The 20,275-nt window shown below is 39.2% G+C and overlaps 1 protein-coding gene across 11 annotated transcripts in view; it reads right to left on the bottom strand.

Annotated features, from left to right (window-relative positions):
- Positions 1-20,275, bottom strand: part of LOC108666900 (RNA binding protein fox-1 homolog 3) — a 105,957-nt gene that overhangs the window by 21,256 nt on the left and 64,426 nt on the right. For 10 of the 11 annotated variants that reach the window (XM_047883685.1, XM_047883682.1, XM_047883684.1 and 7 more), the window contains 6 exons: positions 10,208-10,410; positions 9,359-9,449; positions 5,198-5,299; positions 2,768-2,911; positions 2,204-2,257; positions 1,501-1,593 (listed from right to left, as the gene is read on the bottom strand). In XM_047883685.1, the coding sequence (XP_047739641.1) occupies positions 1,501-1,593; positions 2,204-2,257; positions 2,768-2,911; positions 5,198-5,299; positions 9,359-9,449; positions 10,208-10,407 (684 nt within the window). In that variant the 5' untranslated portion in view covers positions 10,408-10,410. The remainder of the gene's footprint in view (positions 1-1,500; positions 1,594-2,203; positions 2,258-2,767; positions 2,912-5,197; positions 5,300-9,358; positions 9,450-10,207; positions 10,411-20,275) is intronic. The other variant, XM_047883689.1, reaches the window with a different exon arrangement.

Raw genomic sequence — 20,275 nt, 5'->3', positions numbered from 1 at the left:
GAAGAACAGGAAGAGAGATAGGTTGAGGGAGCGTTCAGACAGGTTCAAGCTTGGTGCCAGCTACAACATACCAAAAACTCGTGATTATAAGCCATCGACAATGCAATGAATTTAATAATAAATAGACTAACAATAATTGGAAAGGGCTCTTCCATACGTAGACGACCATTCTAACCACACTCGAGTTTGGATAACTTCACATGACACACTTGCAGAACAAATCAAAGAAAAATAAAACTGAATCAAATGACCCCTGGTTTGAGTTGAAAATCATGCGGCAAGACCGAATTTATGGTGCACGGCAAAATTCACTGGAGTCAACTTAGAGCAGCACTTGTGAGGCTACACAACACGAAGCACTTTTGACAATCATTAGGGCATTGAAAAACTTCGCTACGAATTACGTATAAGTTGGTGTGAGTAGCAAACTAGCAGTGTTTGGAAGAGGCGACACATGTCAGTCACGTTTGCATCACAGCCTACATACAACAAGGCTCACCCAGTCCCCCGATAACTCTGGTTACTTTTTAATATAATAATTATTTATTAGTAATACAAATAAGAATAACGAGGAGGTGAGGAGCGGTGATAGTGGTGGTAGAAAAGAGTGATGCGAGTGAAAGGTTATGAGGAACGCGGTAGCAACATCAGAGAAAAAGTATAAAGAGATGAGAAGGGGACTCAAATGAGCTAAATGAGGCGTTTCATTGGTGAAGGTGGAGGTTGACGATAGAATAATTACTGCAGGAGAAAACTATCTCATAGAACAATCGGGCACAAACTGGCCATATTCAAGAGATCTCCTCTGCGGCTCGTTGGAGGTGCGACAGAGGAGGTTTAATAAAACTATTTCTCCTAAGAATGTTTCAGTCCTAGAGAATAATTCTGGTCGCATTTTGGCTGAACGTTCTGATATATAACTTCGCGATTTGGACCACATGGATAAAAAAATACGATACTATAAATGCACTAGATTCAAAATATTACTTGTTAAAATTGAGAATTCATAAACGCACTCAAGTTTTTGAATAGGAAGTTGAAAAAACTGGGTAAACTGAGCGGGATTGTGCAATTATAATACTAGATAATTTATATATATCCGGAATTATTGTCGGCATCTAAGTGATGCACAAGCTCCAGAGTACGAGAAAAAGTAGTGCAAGTTTGAAGCGCCAATAACAATAAGTTTTAAAGCTATGAGGACTAGACAATCATGAAAACAATTGCTTTTACTGCCGATTTACTAAAAAAATTCCTTATTGAGAAGTGCTTCGCTTCGTTTTAGGGCATCATCTTTGGAGGGGCAGCAGTGATGCTTGGGAGCTTCAACGCAGTAAAAAATACATTTGATGGATAGCGAATTTCATATGATGGGCGATAGTAGAGTGATACAATAAAAGAAAAAAAGTAACATAGTATGATGAAAGGAGATGAAAAGAGATGGAAGACAAAGTGACATTGTTGGAGGGGAGAAATGAGGGTGCGGATGAAGCAACATACCTCAACCTTACGACCCTCGACTACGGTGCCATTGAGAGATTCTCTCGCCTTGTCCGCTTCCGCTGCTGAGCCAAATGTCACGAAACCGAAGCCCTGTTGGGAGGGTACGAGCTCACATACACTAGCGCTACGCTGGCTAGGACTGTGTCCAGATACTAGCATTGTTTTACACGGAGCAGCTAAGCTAAACAATTGAAAAAAAAGCTTATGAGGTAATATACTAAGCAATTTGGGCGTTTACTCAACGACCGATCATAATAAAAACTTGTCAGTGAAATAACCGAGAGCAAATCGGATTGGTTTAGTTTTATAGAGATAGGTATACAATATTCAATTAACTTGCGGTAAGTGAACTATCTTCCTGAAGTAACCATGATACGTATAATGATAGGAATCACTAACTCACTGACAAACAAGCGATTACGTTCAGCACAAATTCAACATGTAATGATAAGAATGAATGAAACTCGCGTTATTTAGCAAAATAGTTCTAAGAGAAATTTTGAGTTCATCAGAGAACAACGGGAGCCAACTTTGACGTTCAACCGGGCGGGCCAGCCCATAAGTTTACAGCTCATAAATCTAAATAATAAATATAGGTGCCAAGAACGTTAGTCGGCCAAGACAAATACATCACATATATAAATAATTAGCTTTCAAAGAGCAAGTACGCGAGACAAGAACGTGCATGCCAACAACTCACCTTAGAGCCTCGTTCATTAAAGATAATTTCCACGTCAAGTATTGTGCCAAATTTCTGAAATGAAGAAACACAAGAATGAATAACACAATACTAGATCACTAGGAAGAAAAATGTTACAAGCGAAATGCAATACTATAGTTTTACAATTGTGATGAGCAACTTGTAGACTTCAAGCATTAGTGTAGTTTGGTCGGCGCTGCAAAAAAATTGATGCAGCAAGCTAGTACGAATTATGTACTTAGTTTGTGAGTTTAACATTACATGAATAAAAATATAATTTTCAGGCAGTTTGCCTGCAATATCTGAATAAAGTTAAGATAATTGATTTATACGTAAATTTACGACAAATTGATGAAGGCACATCAAAAGTGTGAAAAAATTTTTTTTAACCTAGAATTATTTGATCAATTTCATCAGTTTTTGTCTGAAGGATTCGGATAGCCCAGGTAACCCTGGGCTTTTGAAATCAGTTCAAGACAGAGATTGCTGAAAATATCTCAAGACGATAATTTAATATAGTGAATAATAATATTTTAATAATAGAAAGACAGGCGTAGAACTTACCCCAAACATGGCTCTGAGGTCGGGATCGCGGAAGCGGAAGGGAATGTTAGAAACATGAAGTCGTTTAGGCTGATCTTTGGGCAGGGCTGGAGTGCCGTTGGCAGCTACAGTTTCGCTGTCACCGGACGCCGTCGAGTCCGTGATCTGAAGACGTCAACTCTTTTAATAAATGCACAAAGAACTTGCGCGGGTAACCGCTTCTCGAATCTGACGTCTACGGTCAATAGAAACTCGGGTTCGCGACAATAAGTAAACAACGCGACTAGAAACCGTGACCATTGAATGTTAACAGTGATGATGGATGGTTTTAATCATTAGTTAAAGTTTAGTTCAAGAGACTAATGCTTTGTGAATGGCGTAAATACTGAGCAGAGGAATGAGCTAAATGATCATTATTCTAAGTGATGATGGGGAAAATGAGCATTTTACAACAGTTAAGTAGCTGCTGGGAATAAGCGAGATAAGAGAGGTTATTGCAGGGGTTATCGCGAACCGAATTCAGATATAAATTGAATGAATTCTGAGGGAAATGATATTTACTCGGAATAAAGATATGCATCACTTTGAAGGATGACAAGTCTATCAAATGGGCCAGAATTCGATGGGTAAAGTTGAATCATATATACAAACAAAGTGACACAAGAGAATTCCATAAAATTCCACGCAGCATATAAAAGATAAGTCATATCATCATAGTAATAACAACAATTGTGTTGGAAGATAACATTGCGGGAATGACGGTGGCGAATTAAACACCTCAAAACAGGGTTATTAAATAACATGGAAAAGGTTGATGCACGTGCATTGTGCAGGCTGGCAAGCACACTCGTATTTGAAAATCTCAGTAAGTGCAAGGGCCAAATAAAATGCAGGCTGATGGATGCCATCTAATCACACAAAAATTTTACATGGTTAAGAAAGTAGATACTTGGATATTAGAAAGAAAAAAGCGTTTCTATCAGAAGATGGCTTTGAAAAGTTGGGGTGTTCTTGACACCCACCCGAAAAAGTATCTTTAGAAACGCAGTTATAAGACGTACATGAAATTATTTTTAAAATTATTATCGTGAAGCTTCATGCAAGATAAAATATCGTTTAAATGTTTACGAAGAATGAAGACGAATGGCATTTATTTTATAGAAAGAAATCAAACTTGAATGCGTGCATCATTTAGGTTTAAAAGCTTAGGTTCGTAATACAACTAAACAAAAAACACGCGAAATTTAAGCAATCCACATTAGCATTAAAAAGAAAAATTACAAAATGCGGGATCGAAAGAGTCCCCCATAAGATATCAAGCAAATATACAATGAGCGATCCAGCAGCATGGAGCTCAACAAGACATCTATTTCAGAGAAAAATATTCAAAGCAATCGTGAATTAGCACGATTCATTGAATTGAAGCAATTCATAGCAAACACGGCAGGCTATGTAAGGTATGGTAAACATGCACGTAAGAGTTCACGCAAGAAGCACATGGAAACGATGAGCAAATACCGTGGTATGAGGTCACCACAGACGCCGCGTAAACATACCAGTCATGTCTCTCAGTATTGGCTTATGGAGTTAAGAGTTAGTTCATAAGAGCAAGCAAACCTGCGGCTGATGTCCGGGCTTGTTAAGTGTACTTGAAACGTTCGCACGTCCTTGCAGGAAGTTATTGCAAGAGCTGGTAATGTCATGGAGGGCAGTACGAGAGCCAGCTATTCATGCTTTTTTTATGCATATGATGCGATCTCGTCCATTACTTTCACTCATATTCATCTTGGTAAGTAATCAGAGAGCACATCATGACGTGGGAAATGAACGTCGGGGAAAGCGTGGTCTCATAATAGACCACACATCTTTTGGAAAGAATTCTAATTAATTAATCCTACAGCTAAGACTGCTGGACAAGTTAACCTATCCCGACCTTATGTCCCGCGAGCCTCGGGTTAAAACATCACCTGGATTCAAGTGTCTATTTGTTAACCGGTCCACGAGTGTCACTCACCTTCCAGCACGTCGTTTTCTACGGCAAAATATTCTCATGCCTCGACACGCATCACTAAAATTGGAGTTGAAGGAATCCTAAATTGGAGTTCCAATTGTAGAATTTCACGATATAGTGAATTTCAGAGAAATGTTATTCAGAGCTGAGAGATGTTTACTTCTCAATTAGTAACATGGACGTATCGACAAGTAACCTGGAGGTGCGGTCTCAAATGTACCTCAATACCCGTCCAACCATTGACTGCCTAGGTTAACAATTCCTCATCTTATGTATAACGCTATTCCTACCTGAAGAAATACCCGGTACGTGTAATGTTGCTTACAGTACGGTCTGATTCGTCATCTTATGTGTAACGCTATTCCTACCTGAAGAAATAACCGGCAAGTTAAATGTTGCTTACAGTACGGTCTGATAATTAACTTATTGTGAAGTCTCACCATGGGCCTGAACGGAGCGGCCATCAAGTCAAGATGAGCTCCTGTCGGGGGTAAGATAGGCTTGTCTGCTCCCATCATAAGCAATTTGTGAGGCCATCCTCCCTGTGGAACACAGCCGCGTACCAACACATAATAACAGCACCATGCCTTCCAATACACGTACCTAAGATACCACGCATCCCGACGTAACGCCTTTGCGCAACAAAAAAGTTGCGCTTTTGCGGAACAAAAAAAATTACGCTTTTGCGGAATAAGAAAGTTACGCTTTTGTGGAACAAGAAGGTAACGTTCTTAGGATCTATACTCACAGGGGAAAACAAGAAACTATTAGCATACAAGATTCACACTCAAGATACTGCACACAAAACACTCGCATTTCCTCCATTGCATTTGCTCCCAACCGCCGAAACTTGATTCTAGCTGGAATGGGTGAAGGAATATCAATAACAAATTTTTAATTTTAAAAATAAAAACAATTTTAACCTGATCATCGAGGAATTCATATAAAGCTGCGTTAACATGAGTGAAAAGAATTTGATAAAGCGAAGCACCCACTAAACCTTCAATCAATTCTCGTGAGCTTGCTTTTCCTCTAATGAATATAGAAACTAACAAGAACGCATCGCTCAAATTTAGGTGAACTGAGTTCTCACCCTCTCCTCAAATAAGCCTATTCTTATAACCGTCATATATAATGATGTGATGTATGCTCCGTTGTATGGTGACATACAACGGAGCATACATCACATCATAACGGAAAATTTATTTCTTCAATCTTTACCAGGTACCTATTGGAAGCAAGGATGCAAATCACTTTATATGAGACAAGGTATGAGCTGTAGCAGGAACACGGAGCCGTTCTCTTAATTGTCATCGCATCTCATGGGTTCCTCAACACTGAGCATGTGAGTTGATATTGACGAGGTAGAACTCATGCACACACATTTATCAACACACAACACGCACACTCGCATTTAATATTATAAAAAAAAAACTAAACTGCGTCATGAATTTAGGTGCAGCTAACAAAAATTCAGTTTAATTGAAATGACAATAAAAAGACAAGAGCAAACTAATGATCACGAATGATGCTATCTGTACAGATTTGAAGCATAATATTGCATTAAAACGAATCATGTTTTCAGTTAACATAAGCTGCCAATGTGATAGTATTTTCAGAAAATTCTGTCAAGTGTTCCTGACTGGAATCAGGAATACAAGAGAACACACATGTAAACCAGTAACCAATCAAAAGAATGATTATTCATTCATGTTGCAGGACGTATCTTTATCGTAATCCAGCTTAAATTCAACATTTAGGTCATGGAAAATTATGGGACACTAATAGACAGCAAGGATTGGGTACATGATAAATTTTCGAGAAATTCACTTAAATGCACGGCAAACCAGCGAGTTTACGTTTCGTTGGTACGAAAGAAAATAATGCAAACGGCGACAACAAAACACCAGCAGGAGTGCACTGAAACACTCGCTACACCGCAGGCAACACATGCGCTATAATACATGTAGGGGTTACGATAGAAGCAAGTACATATACATGAGCAGGTATACATCGCAGTGTCAGTGAGAGGTTAGTAACGATTAAAATACATAGGGTACATCAGTACTATAGAAGGGCGTAATAGATAGAATCTTCCTGATCCCGAGATTTTAATGGATGTAATATACTCAAGTTTCGTACTGAAGTTATCATTCAAACAACTCGCGATATTGGAACTGTAATCAACTCATTCAAATCACCAGGGAACTTTTGCTAACTTCCAAGTTGAATCCCCTTACCCGGAGTTTGGAAGAAACGAGGTTAAATAATAAATGTCATGAATAATTCTTCATAAACACGAAAACGGATGACATTTAATCGTATTGTGATGTGAATGTTTACGAACTAAATATGATCGCGAGATGTGACAAACGATACCTAACCTCAAACGTATGCCTAGCCGATTACTTGGATTAAATGGTTTATCTTCCGCCTTGCGAGTGCATGGAACAAGGATTATGGAGCACACCAGAGCATTTCATGACCACGTGTAGAGTCAATATCAACGTAGAGTTTGGTGCGCCATTGTATATGCTGAAATTGCTCTTGTATATGCAGAAATTAAGAGCAACACACGGATCAATATGACAGGTTAACACGCGCGACTCCTCGCCAAAAAGGTAACCTTTGTAAGCGGAATAAACATGAGAGGCAAGACGACGAGAGGTTGAATGATAGTTTCAGTATGACGAAATTGTAAAATTCTGTATTGGACGACGGCCGAATACGTGTTTTAAGGATAGAATATGTATTTTATATCACACGTAACACAGAGAAGTGGCAGAAAAGCAAGGAAGAAGAATGTAAAGATGATAGCGCACATTCTCTACACAATATTATTCATTAGCGAGGTAATGTGTTTTATTTTGTGCGCTGCGCTCTCTTCGGCTTCATAGTTTAAAATTTGAGTTTAAAGCAAAGCAGCTGCAGAGTGGAGAGTGTTGCCCCTGTGTGTAGTGACGACGACAAAAAATTTAATATCAATAGTAGCATGCCAAATAGGTTTTAGAACATTTATATACTACAAAATCCCAACTGCAAACTCCCATTCGATTGCGGTCTCATCGGATAACTTTATGTATGATGCATACTGCATTGTAACTTATTAAAATATCGATCTAACAGGAATGATCGTCGATCAAATGTAGAGGTGTATATGCAGCTCAATGCGGAGATGATTCAACTCGTGTCAAGAGAAGGCCGTGATAACAACAACTTTATTACGATGGAGCAGGTCATTGATGCTAAAAAAAACTCGAGGTTTGTAATTAGAAAAGTAAGCAAATTTCAAGCACGGAAAATATCAAAGATGCACATTAGTGAAAGAATGCAAGAATCTACTGTCGAAATAAGTAAGTTTTAATTGGTACAAAAACATGACATCAATAAACGGGTTTGCATTGGAACACATACACGAGTGATACAGTACAGAAAAATTCAGAGTACTCAAGAGATGCACACTGTAGTCATGCGCATGCTAAGAAATTATTAATTACAAGAATGATGATCAAGATAGGTTAGTTTTAGATAGGCAACATCAACATACTGAAAATATTAATCAACTGAAAGTATAGACGAAAAAAATTTACTGTGACACGGAGCTCATTTATTTCCAAACAACTGTAATCGCGATCATCATGTAAAGTCAGTGAAAGATTAAGAAGTCAACGTAGCAACAAAGAGGAAAAAAATCAGATTTTCAGTGGAAATATTCATTAGATACCTTACATGAAAATATGTGTATTATTATTCACAAACATATTAATTGACATGAACGTGAAACATGCATATAAATCATGAACAAGTTTCACTACGCTCCGGGATTAAATATTTGTCGTAAAGATGAGATATACAAGAGATGTTAATGATAACGATGTGCATGTTTAAATGGTCACTGGAAATTTCTTTGGTGCTCATAGAAAATTTGTATACCCTAAAATCGATGGATCTATCGAATAGAGAAAATTCCTTATCTATGCAATCATTAACGATCTAGACATCAAAGAGCAATTACAGTATGATTACAACGTTTGTTATAAGTAAATTCTTCAAGAACTTCCAGTTCCTCACCGATTTCAATATCAACCGTAAGTTCTTCAAATCAAAATATTATTTACTGGCAGCATCAATGCCAATTATTAATCAACGTAGGATACCCCAATAAATAAGCGTGTATGAACATCTACGTAGGAACCCTATGAGTGTATGAATAACTTTATATCAACTGGTATGTACGAGAAGTGATCAGACACCGCGTCGACCAATAAGAGTGCACACTGTTAGAAAAATTACCGTTAACGGTATTACCGTCGTTTTAGTGGCCGGTCGGCACGTGAAAAGAAACACCGTGTCGCCGTTTTTATTCTAATTTAACACTAGAAATCCGTAAAACATCTGATAAAAACGGCGAAACGGTTTATTTTCACGAGGCGACCGGACACTAGAACGCCAGTGGGACCGTTCCTACACAGTTTTTTTTATAACAGTGTATCAACATATACATAGGATAAGAGTTGATACATCTACGTATCAACTGTTATGTAGGAGAGAAGTGATGAGACACCGCGGCGAGGCGGCAGCTATAAGGTCTCAGGACTCACAGCATTGGAGGCGTCCACTCCGTTGGCGACGACAGCTCCAGTGACGGGCACGACCGCTCCAGGCCCCACGTTCGGTATACCGGAGCTCACACTGCACACGCAACGCAGTGTTACAACTACAGCATGTCTGCACCCTGCTTCCTATTACCGTTCTCGCTACACAAACGGTATTTATCGTGAAAAATTACTACGTCAACGAAATCCTGGTTCGGCTCAAGAAAAAAACAAACAATTGTTTCGTCAGCTTTTCAATCACCTTCCCTTTGAATGTAAATCAACTAGGGAATTTATTTCTGCTAATACATAAAAGTTAATAGGATCTCGATAGTAAACAAAGATACTTTCAATGGAGTGGCCTTCGATATGCTGCGGTTAATTCAAGTTCACAACACACAACATAATTAACTAACTGCTCATTATATTCATGCATTTTTATCGTAGCATTTTAGAGCGTAATTCTTAAACTCGTAGCCTGGAAAATGATTAAAAAACTTTTATAGATACAATATTGTATAATTTACGATTACACATAGGAACGGTTCATAGATACAAATATACAATCAAGTGCATGAACAATATATTACAAAATGATTTCAAGGACCACTAAGGTAGTTATATAAATTACTCAGGGTCGATAACGGCCAAATTAGCCCTCTGCATTAGAACCTAGCGTGACAAGAGCAACAGATATTTTGTGAAACCGGTCGTACAATTGATCGATTGCAATACACGGAACTACGGATGATAATGAAGCAATGAACGCTAGTCCCTATGCCGACACGAAACAACAAAAATAAGATGATTACGAAAATTATAGTTAGCACGATGGAATGCGTGAGGTAACGTCACCTGTTGGGAGCTGTGACGGTCGCGGCGTGGATGGCCTGTGTCTGTGAGGAGGACAATACTGAAGGAGGACCAGCGACGGAGGCTGAGCTGAAGGGCGGACCTTCCTTGGTGTGGTCTTGGACAGCCTTCACGCCTCCTCCAGCGTCCCCGTTCTGCCCGCCGTACGGGAAAGCGACGGTCGCCATCGAGGACTGCACCATGTGCTGCAACAAAAATAAATACATTAAAATACAGACTACAAGATAAACCATTAAAAATCTAGACTACAAGAAGCATTCTACTATAAATATACCAATCTTTAAGTCATACTAATTACTGTCGACCACTCGAAGTTATTACCTCGCCGTGACTGAATAGTTAAAGTAACCTAATTTGCTATAACAAGGAATGAATTAAACAAAGGTTAGCAATCAAAATCATTCATGTAGCATAAATTCGAATAAACTTCAAAAATAGCTGGTAATAGCCACGGCACAATTAGACCAAGTTTAATAAATGCATTTTCCAGTGCGCAACGATATATTAAAGTTGAAGAGCGCTCGTGTTGTTCACATGCTTTGTGCATTGCCGGTTTGATTAAGCGCTCAGCATCAACTGTTTTTGGAGTGCACACGGCAATCATTGTACACCAGGCAAAGGCTGACTAACGAACACAAGTCGCAATATTCCAATCAAGTGCAGGGTCAACCGTCAGCTTCGTGTAGCGTAGATACAAATTAAACGACACCGCATGTTTCCGACGATTGTACGCAGTTGAGGATTTGAATTTCATAGGTACGGTATGTAATATAATCGAAATTATGAAAATCAATCTAGAACGATTTCGTTTCATCGGGCATTATATTGCGTTCGTTCATATAATCCTGTCAGCGTTTTGTAGAAGGAGTAACGAATAGGACGGGAATTAAAGTGTTCGAGGAATAATGCTATTTATAGTTAAGCGCAATAATTTCATTTTATTAAATATATTTTAAACTTAGATATAACCTGAATAGTGCATGATCCTTCACCAAAGATGCTAGTGTTTAAAGCATTGATTCGTAGCGGGGATAAGAGCAGCATATGAAGCAAGTACATGCTGCTATACAAGTAACGAGGCACGAATATTCTCATTTCGCGATCAGCGAAGAAAAAACGAGGGACGTTCTAATTAACGTTAAAGTACAAGCCAATAGGGCAAAGGCAGCTCTCTTTATACTTCAGCGGAAACAAGAGAAGTTTCCAAGGCTGCACAGATTAAACGTTCCTTGTTTAGGTCTGAGGCTGCGGGTCGCTGGAAAAATTAATGGCCCACTCCTTCCTTTAGCAAACATTGGTCTCACCTCAACTCGCGCCAACAGGACAAGGTTGGAATGAGAGCCTCACAAACAGTGTTTATTTTATTCAACACTCAAGGGCGGGAATATTCTCAGAACAAACGTTGGGATAAACTAAAATTTTGAAAGGGAGTACTAATAAGCAATAATCTTTCTCCGGCCAAGGTTTGTGGGCATTTGAATATGAAAATTAACACAAAGTTCTGTCAGGCTTCGCGGCCTTTCAACCAAGTTTGAGAAACACGCCTAAGAGTTATCTTCTAGTCAGGCAAACACTGAAATGAGATAGCCGGTAATGGCATAGATCTGAGTCATATTACAAGGCGAAAAAAATACATCGAGCTGACATAATATGCATGATAATTTCATTAAACTAAACAAATACCGAAGACGCGTTTTCTTAAACCAAATACGAGGCGCCTGTTTATCTCACATAATCTTGCACTAAGCACCTCTGAGCAAAAATGTTACCCGCACCCAGGTAAGGCAGCAGCAAATGAGAACGGAATGTGAAGGCAATATAGGACATGACACCCATAATTAAACATTAGCCTGCTCAAAATAACTTTGCTGCAAACCACAGTCCCACGTAACTGACGTGCATAACCGAATAATCAAGAATTAAATAGCAGCAAATGCGTGCAAGCAAAAAGTAGGTAGCGAGAAGTCGCAGTACAGCAGAAGCAGAATAGTGGCAAGACGAGTAGGTGAAGGAACAGCCTCAAAGGCGAGTAAGCATCGATTATCGCTGAGCCAGCACATTACACGCAGCAGCGCTCCGCTCATTACAAGTCATGCCTTCTAGTGCCTCATACCACGCACCCGGCATAGAACTGTCGGCCGTCACACTGCTCGTTTCGCGCTGGTATCTTACACTAAAAATACCAAACTGACACAGCTCTCTTAGGCTTGGATTATTATTATGTATCTCATCATCTCATATATAAAAGAGAACAATCAACAAGAAATAAATGAGATATTTTCTCAACTTGAATTGTCATCTTGTCACAGCCTAGCACTACTCGTCCACCAACCAATAGCTTATCGGCAAGAATAATCTTATACGTGCTTGATAACTTATACTTTATTAAGAACAAGAACGCTATGATATTATATAGTAAACAATACTGAGAACGATGCGTAGACAGAAACGAAGCGAAGAATTTTCTCTCAATATTCGAGGTCAACAATTCGCACGAGTATTCAGGCTTGAACACTATAAATAATAGTTGAATCTTCCTTTAGGGCACATCTCCACTCCAGGCTACCTGAGAGCCTTCTCAAATACAAAATGCAGGGGGACAAGGAGGCTCGATTGCATCTTCACGATATACGGAGGTAAATAAAATCAGTGAAGGCCTTGTGCAATATAGAATATACGTGAGCTAGGAAGGGAAATGTAGTTGGGAGTACCGGTGCTGAAGCTTTATATGCTGAGAGCCACTCATCCTCTCGTGGATAGGCGAGGGCGAAGTACTGCCTTTACATAAACATTATTGGGAATCTCTTACACCAATGTCATCGTTTGCACAAACGTGATCAAGCAAAGTGGTAGCTTAGCTAGAATATTGATGAAAAATTGGTCAAGAATCGACTATTGGCCTGAGCGACAACGCCCTTCTCCGCAAGTGGAGAAAAAATTATCATAAGACAGTTGGCGAAAAAATAATATAACTGTTAAAAAGTTAAATGCTAAAATAAAAAGTTAAATAACGCACTTGCGAAAATTATCACAAATAACAGTAATTATACTTAGAGAATTGCATGCGATGGATGAAGTAACGTAATATTCAAGATTTCACGAAAAGAAACAAAATTCATCCATACAAAAACTTGATGACTAATGTTTCGTGTGCAATGACAAAGTATAGCTTAGCACACACCAATGCAAGGTGTTCGTGTTGAAGAGCGTTTACTAAGACGCCATTGGGCGACAAGGAATAATGAGGGTCACAAGAAAGAAGCTCCCAGGATACATCGACCGGCGCATTAGGCAGCAAGACTCCGGGGCACGTTAGTAATCCTGCATTGAAGAGCTTAGCGCTGCATGAGTGGACGCGATCGAGCACGGTGAGGTCACGTCAGCCACGAGTGCTGACATGCCAGTGATATCTTTTCTTGTGTATAGCCAATATATCTGGCGCTGCATCGGAGCCTGTTTCATTATTCATCATGTGCATCGTAGATATCTGGTACAGCATTGGAGCAGGTGACGTTATTCATCATGTGCATCGTAGATATCTGGTACAGCATTGGAGCAGGTGACGTTATTCATCATGTGCATCGTAGATATCTGGTACAGCATAGGAGCAGGTGACGTTATTCATCATGTGCATCGTAGATATCTGGTACAGCATAGGAGCAGGTGATATCATTTCTAATGTGTATCGTAGATATCTGGTACAGCATTGGAGCAGGTGATATAATTTCTAATGTGTACCGGTATCGTAGATATCTGGTACAGCATTGGAGCAGGTAACATCATTTATCTGACGCATCGAATATATCTGGTACTGCAGCATTGGAGCAGGTGACATTATCTGTCATATCTATCGAATATATCTGGTACAGTTTGGAGCTTGTGACATTATTCATCGTATGTACGGTCTGGTACAGCAATGTAGCGTTAACTCGACCGAATGAGGTAGAGAATGACAAAGGTGCCACGAGAAAGGGCTAACAAGGGCTTGTCACACTGAAGATAAATATTAATATCATAATCTTATTAGATACAGAATGAGGTCAGCTTATTTGAGGGATTCACTAAAATTCGTGGAAAAATTATAAAGAATAGAAAATCGGACAAAATTCAACACATAAATGCAATTCTGAATTGTTAAACAAAACTATTCGACAATTAAAGTTTGACAGATCACCAACATCGCGACCGCACATACGCCAGAAATGCACGCGACACGCGCGGAATGTAAAAGAAAACATTCAGATATTCCGTCACAAGGTAGCGTCACTCTTACTGAACTAAAACTGGGCTGAATATGACGGCTCCTTTTGAGCGTCAAGGCACAAAAAGCGCAAAGAAGGAGAGGTTCAACAAAACATAAATCAATTACTATGCAAAATACACGGAGAAAGACCATTCGGTGCAAGATATCGGCGGCGCATTGGGAGTGTTATGATCTCGAAACTCATCTTGAAAAACGCTATTATCGAACAATATTCGATTACTGAGCCCATTAAAGCCGCTACCATAATACAGGCCTCGTGCAAATGCAGGAATTGAGCGTCTGCTCAGGATATTAAAGGCATACAAGAGAATAATGCGAGTTGATCGATGGAGAACAGCTACTTTTGAACGCCAAAAATGGAATCTTAAGCACTAAACATTAGGTTTTGAAAAAGTTTACCGGGCGATCAAAATGTAGTAGGATGAAAGGATGAACTGAAAACACAAAATATAGAATTATTATTCGCCCAGCAAAATGACACAATATAAAACTTCATGAAATTGTAACTTCATAACGAGACAAACCAAAGCATATCCGACGGTTGATGCACAAGCTGAAAGGAAAGGTGGTTCAGCGTAAATAAATGGGCTTCCAGTCCATAAAATATGGAACGCTGCGTTCATGACAGCGTGCCCGGGCGTCTCAGGCCGGAAACGGAGACGATGTCGCTAGCAGCGTTCTTGCTGATTACCCAAAGGACGATAATTAGGCCATTGGCGACTTTCTTACGCAAGTTCGTATAATGGGTGATTCTACTGCAACACTTTTTCCACCTCCCTTTCGAAGGTGCTAGAGCGTAATTGTCAGTAAAGAGAGAGGGGCATAACTCGACGCAAGTCATGCATGATGAGTGGATTCTCGAATCATAATTGAGTTGTCTGATTGAATAAAAAAAAACAAATTACTAGAAGTTACATCTCAAAAAACATGCACTGTAAGTAGCTATTTATTATTATTGTTAAGAATGGAGAAAACCCAAGTTAAAAACACGTAGAAACATCAAATTAAGTAATATAAATAGTAGAAATACCTTGCTAAAACAAATAAAGCCTTGCACACATGAATTTGTTATGTTCGTGTTGAAGAGCAATTATATGCGCGGAAATAAAAGTTTAATCACGAACGCAGAAGCATAAAACTGATAAGACGAGGTTCATAAGTGAAGCGTCGCTCCCTGTAATGACGCTGCAGGAAGATAGGAATATCTGTTCCGTCTGCCCTGAATATGCACATGCGCGGGTGGGACGGTAGGCAGGATGATGCACTCATTCGACTCAATTGGCTGGAATGAGGACGAATTACACTATGACGAAGCAATGCCGAGCAACACAACGCTGCCGAATTTCCCTTATGAACTCTAAGTGTTGAGATCAAGAGTCATTCTACTACTCATTTCAATCGTCACGCAGATGAGAGCTAGCTAAACTCCTAAACGCTGAACAATTTACTTATCATGAGTTAAGTGAACAATACCCGCATGTCTCGCATAATAATTATCTACTTGCTCACAATGCGTAGAATGAGCTAAGTCAGGTTTTTATGGCTGCAAATTGCCCGAACTTCACAGTTAACCTCGCTATTGAAAACAGGCTTACAGGTCCGCCAAATAGTTTTAAAAAACGAAGCGATATTAACATGAGTACATTTACCCACGGTTTTTTCGGATGCAACGGAAAATTAGATAATTGTTCTGGGTAACATAATTAAATCGTGTAAAACAATGAGAATAACGGAGTTATTTGCACGTGCTTGTTCAATAGATGGAAAACTACGTTTCAGACTCGAATCCCTTCTCAAGTTTATTTATTGAACACCATACGCGGTTTCTAAATAAAGCGACGACGATGAAACAAACGCTTACACCGTATAGAACAGTTTTCGGAGAACCCGCAAGAGAAATATAGGCATGCGACGGAGTAAGTCAACGACACTTCATGGCGGAATGCGGTGCCGTGTATTGATGGAGACAACACATACAACTCGCAAATTCGCACTAGAAGAAATCTAGTCAAAGTCGGAATTTTAGGACGTCAAAACTCAAGTTGTTATTCTCTTTCATAAAACAGAAAATATCTGGGTTGAATGGTAACTGACTTGACGAAACATACTTTGGCGCAAAATGTGGCAACATTTTGTCAAATAACGAACAAAACCGAGCTGTCATAACTTGGCAATTTGTCTACAACAGGAAACTCTTCCGACAGGTTACCCAAAAGTAACCAAGATTCATTTCATATTTTTCATGGGGAACAGATAAATGGCGAACATTTGTTGATAATTGGCGAAAATGATGAATGTTGATAATCAAATCATTTAACAAATGTTCATAAATGGAGAACATTTGATAAATGGCGAAAGCTCAAGACTAGTGAACACGAAATTAAATATATGCACTTGATATCATCAATTCTTTTCGTAGAAACATTCATTCAGCCAACCAGTGTTCGGTAACTTATAAAAAAGACAAACAAAATAAAGGTTTTTAATAAATAACATGTACACGAGAAGCCCAGCAGAAAGGGAAATCGGCGTGGGAAACTCAAACAAAAGGTTAACAAATCGTACAAAGGAAGTGGGCCTGAAAGGCTGTCCATGCCGCATGCGGACGCGACCGACCATGTGTATAGTAGAAGCTTGCTGACAAATTTCATTACAAACCTTATAGGATAACTTTTCTAACGTAAAAAATTCGACACAATATTTCAAGGCTGGCGAGAAATTTCAAGTGGGAAAAGTGGGAGATATATTTACTATTACTACCAATACACTAATAAAACTAAAAGATATGTTAAAAAAAACTATAATATATTTTGAAACATTTTCAGTAACACTTCCCCACTTAACCGTTGGTAAACACTTGTATGCATCCGGGGGAACAAATCCAGTAAAGGTGACTCTATGTGAATCAAAGTTTTCGATTGGAAGTAAAATCAGTGAGAAGCATCACGTATAATCTAAATATCAACACAAAAAGTCCTTTGAGACACACCCATGGCCAGGCTCGGAGGAAGATGCGCAGCATTGAAGCGATTCTGCAGAGTGAGCGGTGCTCGCATTACTGCTATAAGACGCCAAGAGCCCTTCATTCCCACAGCACAAGATGACAACATGAACAGCGCTCTCACGTCACATACAGAGCCCCTGTAACGCTTATCCCTGCTTCATGTTACACACAACGACCTGGTGCGAGGGTGCGAGTGGAACGTCGACAAGGATTTGAATACAGCGATTCGTTCATAGAACGGTGCATCTCGTACCCACCAAAGTGACAAAAATTCATCTCAGCTGAAATAAAATTTATGGCTTTAAAGGTTCTGAAGATAATTAAGAATCAAGAATCGATAATTATTTTTAAAAGTATAAAATTTTTATATAATGGATGAAGATCCAATTCAAAGTTCTGAAAAACGAGCCATCCAAGTTACAAAGGACTTCTTGTTCTAAGCCACACAATGTCACTGAACACGACACTGTAGCCACTGCCTCGCTTTGCTCCCTAATTAACCGCGCTGAGGGGACGAAAGCAAGCCACAGCAGTAGGCGTCAGTGGCATGAAACCTGAACACAATTTGGAGAAAATTTTAGTTAAAAAATAAACAGAAACTGCAGCAATAGGTAAAGCCGAATCATAGAAGCAACACCAGTCCTAGAGTGAGAAACAACACAAGATATAAACAGCTTTTTTCTGCACTCACAGTAGCTTTATTGCACTCACTTGTAAAAAAGATAGCAAGTAATTAGTAATTCAAGAATAAGATCTGTCGTTTTATGCATGAGAGAGAGACAACGCTCGTGTTGCAAAGAAGGTGCAAGGCAGGTGATGAACCACAACTATTGAAATGTTTTCAGTACTGAAGGCAGTGCAGGATCAACATAAGAATTAAAATATCAGCACAATTCAAATTCCCATCAAAATAATAGATAAAAAAATATTAGCGCAATTCAAAATAAAAATATTATATAAATAATTTTATTGGGCGATGGATATAGTATGTATACATAGAAGCATGGGGGATATACCAGTAATAGAGAAATATCGTAACATAAGATATGTTATGAGGTACGAGTATACGAAGCAGAAACGTAGCAAGGCGCCTCAGACAAAGACCATCTGTTAAGCAACTACGCAGTACACAGAACCTAGACACTTCATAAGCCAGCTTAGAGTCTTGTATTATTAAAATGATTCGTCAACACTACGATCACACTCGCAAGAGGCCGTTACAACAATGAGGTAGTCATTGACAAAGCCTATAGACTTATTAGTTCAACAACGAGCTCACTGAAGAACTCGGTCAATTGCAAGCAACGGTTCCTATTATTCTCATGCAAGGCCATTTGTGTATTTTAAATGTAAATAACATTGTAAAGATACATCTGTAGCAATGATTGGTGAGGAAATATAATCCAGCGGGAATTGCATATAGTTTTCATTGCGAATAAAAAGGTTCTAATGTGCTTCAAAATTCGAAAGGATTGTTAATCCCTCATAGAGTAGTAATATGCCAACAAAAGAAGGTGCACGCAGGAAATATTATAGGGGTAAAAGTGCACTTTCTTCAAGAGCAAAGATCAAGGAAATTGCAACCAAGCTTCTGTGTAGTAATAAATTTTAATTCAATTTATGATATCGTTTATTACATTAAGCAAAGAGAACCATATTTTAAATGGAGCACACCTTATTTCCTCAAATTGTATTGCATTGAATTAGTAGACAATTTCAGAATGAAATAGAGGCTTAGAGCCTATCATCAAACTATGCAAATGGTGTCTTTATGACTTATTAAATACCGCAAATACGAAGCATTGAACATGAAGCCACGTAGTTCATTAGAGTGCATCATCACAGAAGCATTACAGGGTAATGAGGCTCTGAACGCACTGCGCCCGCGCTGCTCAGCTAATTTGAACCGCAACGAAATTTGGCGCCAACGTTCAGCTATTCAAATGAATTTGATAAGCGAATCCCATTTCATGCGCACAAATTCTGAAATTGTGGGTATATTCAACCTCTGAATAAATTATGCAAAAAAATGAGATTGTAGTGATGTTTTATTTTGTGCGAGAATTCTCTTAATGCGTTCATTTCGACACTTTCGGCGAATTTCAAATATTATTCCAATACCATATTGTACATTAAAACCTAATACTCTTTAGGATTACATTAAGATTTTTCAAAATGTAAAGAGATAGGGTTCAATAAACAAAATGGCTTAAGAATAAAAAGGGCGACGCTGTGATGCAATCCTACAAAAATGAAACTTAGAAAACGATATTCGTTTCGACAGCTAAGAACTCGTAATCAAGAAATGCTATTACAATAGCTGTTTTTTCTATCAATCTGGCAATTGTAACTGAAAATAAATAAAGATGAACAAAAAAACTAGCAGAAACTTAATCAGTCACGTAGTAGAATAGGCTGCAGCCAACCGAAACTGAGGATACCAATTGGAAGACCAGCCAAGCAGACGGCGGTGTGAGCGAGGATGGTCAAGCGGTGGCATCACGACGCATCTGTTGGTGGCAGCACTGCAGCTGCGGCCAGCCAAGCAGACGGCGGTGTGAGCGAGGATGGTCAAGCGGTGGCATCACGACGCATCTGTTGGTGGCAGCACTGCAGCAGCGGCCAGCCAAGCAGACGGCGGTCTGAGTGAGGATGGTCAAGCGGTGGCATCGCGACGCATCTGTTGGTGGCAGCACAACACCAGATGCGCTACCCTCGCTAATAATAGAGCAACACCCTTAACCGCTGCACAAAGCCCTCTTACTGCTAGCCTAAGCAACAA

This window comes from Hyalella azteca, unplaced genomic scaffold (assembly GCF_000764305.2).
Source record: "Hyalella azteca isolate HAZT.00-mixed unplaced genomic scaffold, Hazt_2.0.2 contig13460, whole genome shotgun sequence".
NCBI lineage: Eukaryota > Metazoa > Arthropoda > Malacostraca > Amphipoda > Hyalellidae > Hyalella > Hyalella azteca.
This window is presented reverse-complemented; position numbering and strand designations above follow the sequence as displayed.